At 50.5% G+C, this 13207-nt stretch overlaps 1 protein-coding gene across 2 annotated transcripts in view; it reads right to left on the bottom strand.

Moving 5' to 3' along the window:
- Positions 1 to 12005, bottom strand: part of TAPBPL (TAP binding protein like) — an 88989-nt gene extending 76984 nt beyond the window's left edge. Inside the window, exons 1-7 of one of the 2 annotated variants that reach the window (XM_020978539.2) lie at positions 11448 to 12002; positions 10187 to 10420; positions 9758 to 10027; positions 8669 to 9007; positions 7996 to 8298; positions 7595 to 7710; positions 519 to 7431 (exon numbers count right to left, since the gene is read on the bottom strand). In XM_020978539.2, coding sequence (XP_020834198.1) covers positions 7628 to 7710; positions 7996 to 8298; positions 8669 to 9007; positions 9758 to 10027; positions 10187 to 10420; positions 11448 to 11508 — 1290 coding nt within the window. In that variant the 5' untranslated portion in view covers positions 11509 to 12002 and the 3' untranslated portion in view covers positions 519 to 7431; positions 7595 to 7627. Of the gene's footprint in view, positions 1 to 518; positions 7432 to 7594; positions 7711 to 7995; positions 8299 to 8668; positions 9008 to 9757; positions 10028 to 10186; positions 10421 to 11447 lie in introns of those variants that run through there. The other variant, XM_078152001.1, reaches the window with a different exon arrangement.
- Positions 12006 to 13207: the final 1202 nt, after the last annotated feature.

The following is a 13207-nucleotide window of genomic DNA, read 5'->3' as shown; positions in this document are numbered from 1 at the left end:
CTTGGTTTCTTCATTCCTGTAGGGTAGTCACCAAGCACCAACACCTTTCACTCTGAGGCAGGAAGCTACCCCTTGGGGAGCACCAGGGCTCCACAGACACTGGGAGAGTGGCTTTGACAGTCAGAAGCATTAACGATTGCCAGTGGGTGTTTTTTTAGACAAGTTTCTCCCCCTCACTTCATTGGCATTAGGGGCTCAGCAGCCCAGCCGTGAAGTGCTAAACAGGTAGCAGGAACAGGTCACTGACCTTCTTTCTTGGGAGGCAGATGAGACATCTTCCTGTGGAGAGTGCCAAGCACTTAATCACTCATAGACACAGTCATGAGTCAACGCAAGATGCTCTGGTGTTTTATGACTTCATGGAAGCTGGCCACATTAACGGCAGGCTCTAAAAGTAACACTACCTATTTTCTCCCACCTAATGAGCACAGCAGCAAGCAGCCCCAGTAATATCTTTCTAAGAGCCCCAAGTGTTCTGTGTAAATACACGCGCCATCTTAGTTAGGAGAATCATTCAATTTTGGCTAATACAGTACACTTTATTGTCTCATCAATGAAATAAGGGTGATTATACCTGCTCTGCCTACTTCACTAGGTTGGCAGGAGTATATACAGTTTGGGGAACTAGAAAGGACCTCAGATATCATCTACCCAAAATCCCCATTTTGCAGATGAGGAAACTGACACCAAGAGAGGAGAAGGGATTCAGACACCAGTACCCAAGGAATAGCAGAGCCAGGATTCAAACCTGCATCCTCCTACTCCAAAACCAGGGGACAGAAAGGCCACAAATGATATGTCCAAAAGGAATCTAGGAAGCATTGCTAAACATTCCCAGCAAAAAACTAAAGAACTTAGGGGTGATGTTTATGTTACTGTGGCCAATCAAAGGCAATAAATTCAGAAGGGAAAGGTTCATTTCAGAAGTGAAGAAGATGGTGTCTGAGAACTGGTTTAATGTATAGGCATGATACTATTTGCTATTTTTTTCTTCTGTTGTTTTTTGTTTCCTCTTTCTCGTGGTTCCTCCTATTGGTTCTAATTTTTACTTACAACATCACTAATGTGAAAATATGTTTAATAGGAATGTATATGTATAGCCTGTATCAGATTGTGTGCTGTCTTGGGGAGGGAGGTGGAAAGGAAGAGGGAAAAAATTTAAAACTCAAAACCTTATGGAAGTGATTGTTGATAATTCAAAATAAATTAATTTTTCAAAAAACATAGGCACAGCAGCCTCCTGGCCAGGGAAGAAGTGCCCCTAACAAGGGCTGGTAAGAATAGATTTGTGTAGCACCTTGCAAGTCTAATTTCAAAGCCTTTAACTGAACAGTAAACTACCTATGGACACACATACACACACACACACACACACACACACACACACACATCCAAATAACATAGAGAAGAGCTGCAAGATAGAAAGAAAAGTGGTAGAGACACCCCAAAATTTTTAAAGCACAAAATCTAAAAAAAGAACCAACAAAAACACCCAAATGGCTTCCTTTGTCTAGAAATGTACAGAGCATGAGTGCATCAAATATCCATATGGAAGGCAGCAAATATGACTTCATCTAGTAGGTTTGACTGTGTTTTGGTAGAATGAGATCATGACTAGAATGTGGCTCTGGAAGGGTATGCCTTCTTCAAAAGAAAAAGGTCAGAGGGGCAGCTAGGTGGCACAGCAGATAGAGCACCAGCCCTGAAGTCAGGAGGACTTGAATTCAAATCAGGGCTCAGAGCAAACACTTGACACTTACTAGCTGTGTGACCCTAGGCAAGTCACTTAACCCCAATTGCCTAAAAGCAAAACAAACAAACAAACAAAAGAAAAAGGACAGGAGGGCTTGAGTGCTGATGGGCCAGCATTGTATATTAAGAAGGTATACTCATAAAAATAATTTCAAATAATTTAAAATTTTAAAAATATATACTCATATGATCAAATCCAGGAGATAGAGAAAAGGAACACAGTGCAAAGCATTCAAGGAAAAATCAAGGGAGGCAGAAACAGAAGCAAGGCTGTCATCAGAATATGCTACAGCCCACCTGGTCAGAGAGAAGAAAGAGATGAGGAATTTGTGAAACATGCCACAATCCTAGCTTGAAGCAATGGTAGAATAAGGAAAGGGGCTTCAATGGTCTAGGCATCTTCTAGATCTCTGCCCAAAGTAGGACAAGGAATAGTTTTCTGAATAGATGGCTAATTATCTCATCCTTCGAACAGTCGTTCCTTCCAACCAGGGAAACTCTAATTATGGTACTGAGTCTAACCAACAAGAAGAAAGGGATTTCTCGGGCGCAAATGGTAAGAACCTTGCTGGGAAATGATGATTCCACTTTAGAATTTGTGAAAGAGGAGACAGAAGCTAAACATAGTTTTTATGCTCCCTGGATTTTAGAAGAGTCATTTTCAAAGGTTGAGGGAAAGGAATGATATTATCTATAGAAATGGATGTGCATGCATAGGGCCTTCACCAACTAATATAGGTTTAAAGACACATACAGAGAATGGAAGGAAAGGCACTCAATGGAAGACACATATAACGTAAACGCACAACATACACACTCACAACGTGTCATCATTGGGAGAGCAGAGTTCCTGGCACTGGCACATAGCGGACACTTTAAATGTTTATTGACTGATAGTGTCAGGAGTGCTAAAGCTCAAAATGAGTTGAGGCTGGTGAAGAAAGCCGTGGAAAAGAAATAGTCATTTTTTAAATTACATTGGAGAAAAAAAGAAAACGAGAGACATCAAATAAGGGGCGGGACTATGATCAAGATGAGCATGGAATCATAGTAAGAATTCAATCAATAAACATTGATTAAACATTTACTCTGTGCCCGGCACCGTGTTAAGTGCTAGAGATACAAAAAGGAGCAAAAGACCTAGTCCTTGCCCTCAAAGAGTTTACAATCTAAGGGGGAAGACAACATACCAACCAATATGTATAAAACAAGCCTATCTACAGGATAAATGGGAAACAATTAGCAGAAGGGATGCAATGGAATGAAGAAGGGTCAGGAAAGGCTTCCTGTAGAAGGCAGAATTCTAATTGGAACATGGAGAAAATCAGGGAGGTCAGTAGTCAGAGCAGAGGAGAGAGAGTGTTCTGGATGTGGAAGACAGCTACAGGGCATGCCTGGAGCCAAGAAATAGAGCCAGTTAAAAGTGAAAAGAAGGAACTGATCACTCTCTGCTTTTCCTTTCCATTCCAAAGAGAAGGAGCTACCAACTGAGGCGGGGAAAAAAAGAGCATGAATGGCTAGATGGAAATCCAAACGCAGTGGTATGAAAATGAGCTGGGACAAAGTGAAATGACTGACTAGACCGACTGCATTCTTACAACTTTTTACATCTCTAAAGAACTTCTCACATGTAACCAGTCACTTGTTCAGAGTGGAAAGCCTTCAGGGCTGCTACAGGGTCTTCCATTCTTCATCATGAAACCCAACTTTGATCACATCTTGGATGGACAGTAAGTCTATTTTCCAGGTCTACCTCTCATGAGAGCCCACAGGTTTTCAGTGGGGTTTAAATCAGGCAAGTTCTCAGACCACTGAGGCATATCTACCTCTATTAATTTCTTAACCTCTCACAAGGTGGGTCATCATGGTACAAGTCCATGTTACAGAATTCCATCCACGAAGTCTGCTTCTCAGTAGATCCATATAGTTATGAGAAATCATCTTTTTCACAATGGAAAAAAGACTTCCAAGTCCACTGGAAATAAAAAATATCCCCCTAAACATTTTTTGAAATGGATGTTTTACTGTCTTGGGAAAATGCCCAGATTTCATAGATTCACTCAGACTTCTTCTGAAAATGATAATCATAAGTAAAATAAACAGCTAGCATTTATAAAACTTTTTAAGGCATGCAAAGAAAACCATTTTACATGTTACTTTATTTGACCCTCACAACAACATCACTAGGCAATTTCTATTATGATCCTATTTTATAGGGAATTGAAGCTGAAAAGGTGATGTGACTTGGTCAGGGTCATACTGCTAGTAAGCATTTAAGGCAGAACATGAACTCAGGTTTTCCTGACTCCGTGACTTCTGCTCTATCCACTGTACCCCTTAGCTGGCTAAAACACACAGCCGAGGATGGTTGTGATACATTGACCTCTGGGTTATAGCTCCAGGCAACAGTTTTTGGCACACATTTCATCAGTAAAATGATCTTTTTCCACTCTTCGGTACTCCAGACTTTCTATTGTCTTACCATGACACACATTTTTTCTTCATAGCAACAGCTGGCATTTCTTTGTCTTCTCCATTTTCCTCCAGCTTCTGGAAGCTTGTACCACACTGTGAAGGAGTCCAGGTTCCAGCGCTGTCTGAGGGCATTTGTCTGGATTAGCATTAATCAGGCTGGTTTGAAGCACTAATTCGTCTGTTCTTGTGGGCCCTTTTCATTTTTAGCCTCATATTCCTTTGTGCTATCCTGTTTGCTTGTAGGCTTTAATGATCCATGAAATGCCTGAGCCTACACACACACATACACACACACACACACACACACACACACACACACACACACACTCCAACACTGAAATATCCTTAGTCATTTGAATTTGAGTGTGACAATTGAACTGTGCTCTTTGAGAGATATAACATTTCTACATTTCCCTAAAGCAATATCTAATCTTTAAAAAAAAAATCACAGGATTAAAAACACAACAGAAATTAAAAGTACACGTGTATGGCATAAAAGAAGAGTAACCAACAGTGGGGAAAGCAACCCAATCCAGTTTCACCTGGTCTGGGTCAAATTGGAGTGAGAGAAGCAGATATATATCACTACTGCTGTCACAAACTGACCCCATATCAACATTGCTGCTTGTTCTAAGTAATCTGGACAGCCCTAGAAACACAGAGATGGTATGAAAGCATCTAACTATTTTTAAGGAGTCTGAATCAGACAGACTAAACACCCTGGACTGAATGAGCTGAAGGGACTAGCCAATGGGATCGCTGAACATAAGAGTGGCCTTGAAAGGTTGTGGAGAGCTGGAAAGGTATAGAAGGACTGGAAAAGAGCAGGTGTTTCTCTGGTTTTCAGAAAGGCCAAGAGAATACTCTGGAGACACTTGAGATTGGAAAACTGGATCTGACCGAATGGCTACACCCAAAAACTTGTCACGAGTGGTTCTAAGTCACCAGGGGAGAAGAGTTCTCTGACATTCTCTCCAAGACCAAGCCCTGAAGGAGCCAAGACACCCCAGGGGCCATGCTGTTCTGATCGGGGATAGGCCAATGTGTCTAGCTAGCTCCAGATCCTGGACATGTTTCACCTTAGCCATCTCACCACCCACCTTGCCTGCTTCACCCCCACCACCACAACCTCTGGCTCTGGGAACAATCCTTAAATCAATGCTGCCACTGATTCTAGACAGGAGAGGTCCATCATGTGAATCAACTGCCCTATGACTCCTACCTTGTGACTTCCCAGACCGAACACCCCTCCCAGGCCCACTCCTCCCTATGGGTAGGCTTTGCCATTTGAATGTAAGCTTCTGGAAGACAAGGACTGTCTCACTTTAGTAGCTGTGTCCACAGTGCCTGGCACGTAGTCAGTGCTTGACAAAAGACCCCAAACTGCTTGTAACGATTTGGATAGGCATAGCTATTATGCTGATGGCATTTTTAGGTGACCAAAAGTAAGGGCAGACAGCTAATAGAGTGCCAACATTCTGAAACCCAAAAGATCCTGACACTCTAGAACATTTGGCTAAATCTAGCATGACGAAACTTAATGAAAAGAAAGGGAAAGTCATAATTGAGTTTAAATGTCCAACTTCACAACTATAAAATGAGGAGGCTTTGATAAACAGGGTTAGTGGACTGAGAGCTCAACATGCATCCACATTGTGCCATGGTGCCCAAAACTAAAAAAATAAACTAATGCCACCTTGGGTTTCATTACAAGATGTAGTATACAAGACTTTATTACCTTAAACCATTTGCAAGGTAGCTGTCATCCAAGCTTGAGTTGGGAGTGTGGGGCTCAGCTGAGATGATCAGAAAAGCAGAATAAAGGAGGCAAGAACGAGGGCTAGACCCCAGTCCCTTCCCTGTGAAGACTTGGATGAGATAATCAGTGACAGCAACACTGAGAAGGGTAGGGTCAAATGGCCATTTTTACTGAGAGAGATTTGAGTTTGTGGAGAAGAGGGATCCAGTCATGTCCTCCATTCTCTCCATTCTCTCCCCCATCCCTTATGTTCCCTGTCCTCTCCCTGTCCTGGGCACCTTCATTCAATGCCTGCCCTGTCCCTCCCCTCACCACTGGCTGCAGGTCAGGTCTCAGGATGGATTTCACAGTCTTTAGCTGTCTGGTGGCTTTTCTTTGCCCCTTCTTCAGGATCCCTCCCTAATCAGTTCTTTGTAAATACTAGGGATAGGATGCAGAGAACATACCCTAACAGTGTTCTGAATCCAAATTAATTGAATGAAACCTAATGAGCATCGATGTAAAGTCTTACAGCTGAGTATGAGAAATAAACTTCACAAGTACAAGAGAAGGGATATTTCTCTGAAAAAAATCTGAGCTTGTTAGTGGATTGAAAACTCAATATGAGTCAACTGTGTGAAATGGCAGCCAAAGAATGTAACACCATCTCGGACCACACTCGCTAAGGGCGGAGCGGCATACAGGATGAGGGAGATACCAGGCCAGGTGGGCTTGGCCTTCCCTTGTCAGACCTCACCTGGAGCATTGTGGGTCATTCTGGGCACCACATTTTAGGAAGGCCACTGATGAGCTAGAGAGGAGCCAGAGGAGGGCAGCCAGGATCGGGGAAAGCCTGGAGATGATGCCAAGAGAAGGTCAGAGGATTTCAGATTTGGAAGGGAGTCCAGAAGCCATTGAATCTGACCCCTGACTGAAAAAGGCTCCACTCTGCTATATGGATGGAAAGTGGTCTCTGCTGAAGTACCCTATGTGAGACCTGGGTCTTGAAAGGAACACAGGGTGTTCAACCCAGACACACTTGGTAGCCACCCAAACCAGATGGTGCCATCTAACTGGGCCTTGCCCATTCAGTACCTGGGAAGCTAACTTGGGGGGGAAGGGGGAGAGGACCTGAGAGCTGCCTTCAAGTATCTGAAGGACTACAAGGTGTAAGGGGCAGTAGGACCATTCTGCGTGTCCCTGGAGGACAGAACCAGGTACCACTGAAGGAAGCTATGAAAAGCCAAAGCTAGGCTGGGTATGAGGAAGAACTTGCTGACAATGAAAACTGTTCCAGTGTGGAGCATGCTGGCTCTTGGGAGGGAGTGGGTTTCCTCTCACCAGAGGTCTCTGAGCAAATACTGGCTCTATTGTAGGGGAAATCTCTTCCGGTTTAGTTTGGACTAGGTGGCTTTGGTAATCACTTCATGTTCTGGAATCCATGACTCCTGGGGTCCAATGGGTGGCTAGGAATAAAAACCACAGTGAGAGGAGTGTGGCTGAGCACCTCTGGGGTTGGGCATCTGCTGGAGGAGGCTGCCCTTGCCCCAGAGAGCCCAGCACAAAAGCGGCGGGGAGTTGGTGAGAGAGAGGGCTTAGTCACTGGAGGGGAATCCACTGGAGGCTTACCAGGACCCAGAGGGGGAGGTTCTGGTTCTTCCCTCAGCATCTCCGGAGGCCCAGGAACAGGAGGGTGAGAAAGAATAAGCCAGTGGCAATGAAGAACCCCATGGATGCTCCTGTTTCTGTAGACAAGAGGAACGTGGGTTGGGGAGAGCCCGCCAGAGTACCCCCTTGCCCCACCATCTCTGGCGGGGAGCTGTGGAGAGAAGGCTTCAGGGCAGCCTGGTCTTTATGCAATGTGTGCCTAGGCCTTGAAGGGAAAACCAGAGCAGGTGAGACAGGAGAGGAATGAAACCCAGGCCAGACCTGAGAAGAGAGAAAGGACGAAGAGCCCTCAGGACGGCCAAAAGCACCCCCCAAGGCAGACCTCAGGAGAGGGGAGAGATGAAGCCCCGACCCTTCTGTACCTGGAGGGGCAACCCACATCTCCAAGATGACTGGCTCAGGCAGGGAGACGTGGGAGACGTGGCATCTGTACGTGGCCCCCTCGGGGCCAGGCTCTGCCCTCAGAGAGGAGGAAAGGCTGTAGGTGCCTGCACCGCCCTGCCGGTGGCTGGAGAAGTAGGCACCAGAGGCCGGGGCTGGGGCGCCACCAGGCTCCTCCCGGCTCCAGGTCACGGCCACATCCAAGGGGTAGTAGCCAGCAATGGTGCAGAAGAGGGTGGGGGGCAGGGCCTCCTTCACCAAGTTCAGCTGCACTTTAGGGGTCTCTGAAGGGAAGAAGCCAAGGGGAGACAGGTCTGAGGAGGTGGAATCTGCCCTCCCCAAGCTGGAAGGGATCGGAGGAGACTGAACTATGCTGCCTTCTCCCTTGTTAGGATGGGGTGCAGGGAAACCAGGAAGCAGTGCCTGGCAGGTGAGGGTGTGGTCCACCTGGCACCCAGGTGTCATTATATATTAAGGAGGACCATGACGTCAGGGAGGCGACCGCGTGACTTGACAGTGAATTGGACTGAAGTGAGGGAGGGCTGATAACCAGCACTTTCTAAGGGCATTTCCCAGTCTGCTGTTGAGAGGCCACGGCCTTGGAAGACAAAGGAAGCTCGAGCCCACCCACTGCCCCAAGGGCTCCAGGCTCACCCAGGATGCTGAGGTGAATGATCTGCTGAGCTTGGTGTTGGGGAGTGGAGATTTGGCAAATGTAGGTTCCCTCGTCCCTCAAGGTCAGGCCTGGCAGGGTGAGGGAGGCGTTCCCAGCCTCCAGCAGCAACCTGGACTCCAGCCTCGCCCCCTCCCGCAGAGCCTGCCCCTTCCCTGAGGCCCAGGAATACACCCTCTGGCCCTGGCCCTGGTGCTGCCGCCTCCATTCAAGGTGAAACGGGCCAGAGCCAGGGGCCATGGAGAAGCTGCAGTGCAAGCAAGCAGAGGCCCCGAGGGAAGACTGCACAAATGGTTTCTGTGTCATCACCTGTAACTCCACTGTGGGAGAGAAAAAGGATCTGTGAGTGTTTGTGGGCCACAGCCTCGGGAAAGGCTGGAGCTGGGGGGGGGGGCATTCCTGAGTGTGCCCTGGGGGTGGGGAGGGGAGGCCAGGGTCCCTGCCTGAGTGTGCCCTGGGGGTGGGGAGGGGGAGGGGAGACCAGGGTCCCTGCCTGGGTGTGCCCTGGGGGTGGAGAGGGGGAAAAGAGGCCAGGGTCCCTGCCTGGGTGGGGCTTAGGGGGTGGGGAGGAGCTTGAATCAAAGAGAGAAATGAGCTGGTACTGCAGAAGAATAAAGTCAAGGAGGCCTGAAGGAGCCACTGACTTCCCTCTGGGGACCCACTGGGGACAGTGGCCCGCTGGTCTGGTCCAATCTGATCTAGGGGATTTCCTGTGTGGAGGCAGGGGCCTGACAAGGTGGACACTGGCCCTCATGCTCTGTGCCCTATACTGGAGTGTTGACCAAGGGAGGCCTGAGATTCAGCTAGTGGAAGGCCCACCAGTGCAGGCCTAGGAAGGCACAGAGCCCACCTGAGGCAGGACCAGGAGGGGTCCTGAGCTTGAGATGCTCAGAATACCAGCGGGGTCAGCCAGAGGCCCAGCTGACAGCAGATGCCCCACACTGACAGGGCTGGGCTGAGGCCCCAGGAGGGGAGGGCCTTCCCCTGCCTACAGAGGGGGAGAAGACAGGCCCCTGAGGGAGGTGGCAGGTATAAAATCCACTGTCTCCTGCAAACTGAAGCTTCCTCACCTGAAGCCAGCACTGTCCCCTGGGGGGTCAGGGGCAGGTTCAGCTTGGGATGCAAGGAAGCCCCCTTCTCTGTCCCTCCAAGGGTCTTTATCACCATGGAGACACTGAAGGCTCCCTCAGACACCTGAATGGTACTGATGAAATAGGCCACATCCGGGGAAGTGGCCTCCTGTCCAGCCTTGTTGAGAAGAGTGAGCTCACAGGTCACCAGCTTCCCTTGGCAAGTGGCATGGAGCAAAACCTCAGCATGAGGAAGTTGCACCCGGTCCACTGTGAGGAAGGAAGAACAAGATGCAGTTACTGGGGCAGGGCCACCTGGGAAGGTGGGGGAAAGGCTGGGAGGCCTGAGGCACAGACCAGGGTTAAGGAGACAGCCTCATGGGCACTCCGGGATGGAGCAGGGTTGGACAAGGGTCCTAAAGCTCTCACCAGAGGCCTCCAAAGAAATGGGGGTGTCTCCCTTGGCCACAGGGACCCCTGGGAAGTCGGTGATGCTGTCCAGTGTGCCATCATCCAGAACCGGCACCTGCTTCAGCACCAGGGTGGCCTGGGCCTCGTTCAGCTGGCTGGCAGAGACGCCCCAGCCATGCTCGTCCTCTTTGACCAAGACGCAGTCCAGGACCAGATCGACCCCTCTGCGGAGCCCCCCAGACTCATCCAGCTCTGCAGAGGGAAGAAAAGGTGAGCATCCTCAAAGCCGCTCTTCCTGCCCACCGCCATTAAGCTGCTCAGTGTGCTGTCCCCAGCTCCACAAACGCTAGTAGCTCCCTATTACCTCTAGGGTCAAATAGAAAACTCTGTCTGGCTTCTGGCACCCTCTGGCGCGCGCGCGCGCGTGCGCGCACGCACACACACACACACGTCACTCATCTCCCGCTTTTTCCTTCGGGACTCAGCTTGAATCCTGACTTCTGTCCGAGGACTTTTCTGACCCAGCAGCCGGTGCCCCAGACCTCCACTCCACCTTGTATTGATTGCCTACATACAAATGCATGTTCATATTAGCTCCCATGTTGAATGGGAACTCCTTGAGGGCGGGCCCTGGTTCACTTTTGTCTCAGTATCCCCAGGGCACACCCCCAACCCCAGCACAGAGCTGGGGCTCCAACACCGCCTTCCGGCTGGTTGACCGCAGTGAGTCTCTGTGGTAACCCAAAGCGGAAGAACGAGGGGAGACAGGACCTGGGGCGGGGAAGATCTAGGCTTGGAGGTTGGGGGTCACAGGGCTGGGGAAAGGGAGAGCTTGGAAATATGGTCCTTCCCAAGGCCAGGGGCACAGAGTGCCTCTTCTGAGACATCCTTCCTGCCTCCCCACCTTCCACCTGTAGCTAGCTCTTTCCCTCAGCCCAGCCCAGTCCAGCCCTAACCCTCAGTCACGGTATGGCGATGGCAGCCCCACCCCCACCCTCACCACCGACCCCCACCGCTTCCAATAAACCAGGTCTGCGCCTGCACGGCTACAGCGGAGGTCCGCTGGGATCCGTACCCCGCATCGCGGCCAACCTCTCCAAGGGGACCTGTCTCCCCCAAGCGCTCGCGCGCGCATACACTCACACACGCGCACACACACACACACACACACACACACACACACACACACACACACACACACCGCGTACTGCCCTGCTCAGCCTCCCAGGCCGCTGTCCTCCCCTGCCCTTCTCAACCAACTCCCTGTAGTCGAACTCACCGGCCCAGGTGGCCCCCGCCCAGCAGAGGAGAAGCAGAGCGCGCAGGCCCGGGGCGCCCATGGGCTCCGGGAGCGTCTGGTCCTGGCAGTCAGGCCCCGTTTATCTAACAGTCTGATCGGTCTGTCTGTCCGGGTCCGGGCCCGCCGCACCCCACTCCCGCCCTCTCCCACCCCGGCTCTCTCTCTCTCTTTGCCCCAGCCGCAGTTTCTCTTTCACTTTCACTCTCCTTCCGGACAGAGGCAGCTGCCTGGGGGAGGGAGAGAAGTGGGGCAAAGGATGCTGGCGCCCCTCTCCTCCTGCCTGGCCCTTCACTTCCTTCAGCCCTATGTGGAGGGGTGGGGAAGGGCTTGGGAGCAAGAGTCCCCCCACCTCCTCCCAGACTGAGCCTGCTGCGGGGCTGGAGTGACCGGCAGCCGGGTCCCAGAGAGAAGATGGGAGCTGGGGGTTAGGAAGGGAGCCCTTGGAGGGGTCCTGGCGAATGAAAGGGACAAAAGACAGGGAAGTTGGCTACCCAGGCGGGACTGGCAGGCTCTGAGGGCCCTTCCTTGCTCCAGGTTTCCAAGTTTTTCCAGGTCAGTGACCCAGTAGTTGGGACCTACCTGCCCCGGAAGCACATGGCCAAATCCCTCTCAATCCCTGAGAAAAAGGCCACAGAGGCTCAGCAAGTGTCCTCTGCCTTCTTCCCCAGGCCTTTTCCTTTAGTTTCTTCAGCCGAATATGCAGGGGCGGATTTAGGCTGGATGTCAGGAAAACCTTCCTGGTGAGGGGAACAGAAAGTGTGCAGAGCCAGGCTGAGCCAGGCTGGGCTGCCCCTAGATGGAGACGTTATTAGTAGTGAGTCTTTGGGGGTATGTATTGAAGGAACTAGCCTGGGCATCCTTTCCGGAGAGGAAATTCTGGGCATATGGGAATCCCACAAGTCAGAAGCCCTGCCAGAGGCCAGAGGCCCTGCCAGCTGCCCAAAGTCTGCCCTGGCTTTCTGTGCTTTGCGTAGTCACAGGGTCTGCTCCTGATTGGCCCTGGGAGGCATGGCAGGGCAGTTTCCCTCAACTGCAGTGGAGAGAGAAAAGGCTCTAGGGAGGTGAAGGGAGAGATAGTAAGTGTGATGAGGAAGGGAAAGTAAAGGAACGGGACCCAGAGACCATGGTAAGGTATCAGAGAGAAAAGGGCTAGAGGAGAAGCTGAAAGGAAGAAGAAGAAAAGATGAAGTGAGGAGAGAAGGGAGCTCAGGGCAAGCAGCAGGAGAAGAGGGGACCAAGCTGGGGGCAGGGGGAGATAGGAGGCAGAGGGTAGGTAGAGTCAGGATAGAGGAAGAGGGGAGGGCCAGGATGTGAAAGAAGGGAGCAGGGGCAAACCAGGGAACAAGCTTTGGAACAAGGCCTGTCCCAGGTGGTACTTGCATCGTGTGACTCAGGGACCGAGGAAAGGAAAGTCCCACTGTCCTCCCCATCAATGCCAATTAGAAAGGTGGGCACGGCCTCCCCTGCAGAGAGGAAGCATTCTATCTGCCGCCCCACACAGTTCATTGGGCTCTGTTCTGAAGGCCACTGTTTAAGGACATTGCTAGAGAGAGGATCCAGGAGTGTCATGTCAATAAACAAGTAAGTGTCTCCCATGGGCCAGGCCCCATGCTGAGTGCAAGGGATACAAAAAGGCAAAGACGGTGCCCACCCTGGAGTCAGGGAGACAGCCTGCAAACAGGGTAAAGGAGCAGCCCTCCAGGCCTGGAGAGGCTGCCTGATGAAGGAGGGATGGGGCG

This window comes from Phascolarctos cinereus, unplaced genomic scaffold (genome assembly GCF_003287225.1).
Source record: "Phascolarctos cinereus isolate Bilbo 61053 unplaced genomic scaffold, phaCin_HiC Scaffold_4;HRSCAF=312, whole genome shotgun sequence".
In the NCBI taxonomy this organism is placed as follows: domain Eukaryota; kingdom Metazoa; phylum Chordata; class Mammalia; order Diprotodontia; family Phascolarctidae; genus Phascolarctos; species Phascolarctos cinereus.
The sequence above is the reverse complement of the archived record's forward strand: the minus strand, read 5'-3'. Positions and strand labels throughout refer to the sequence as shown.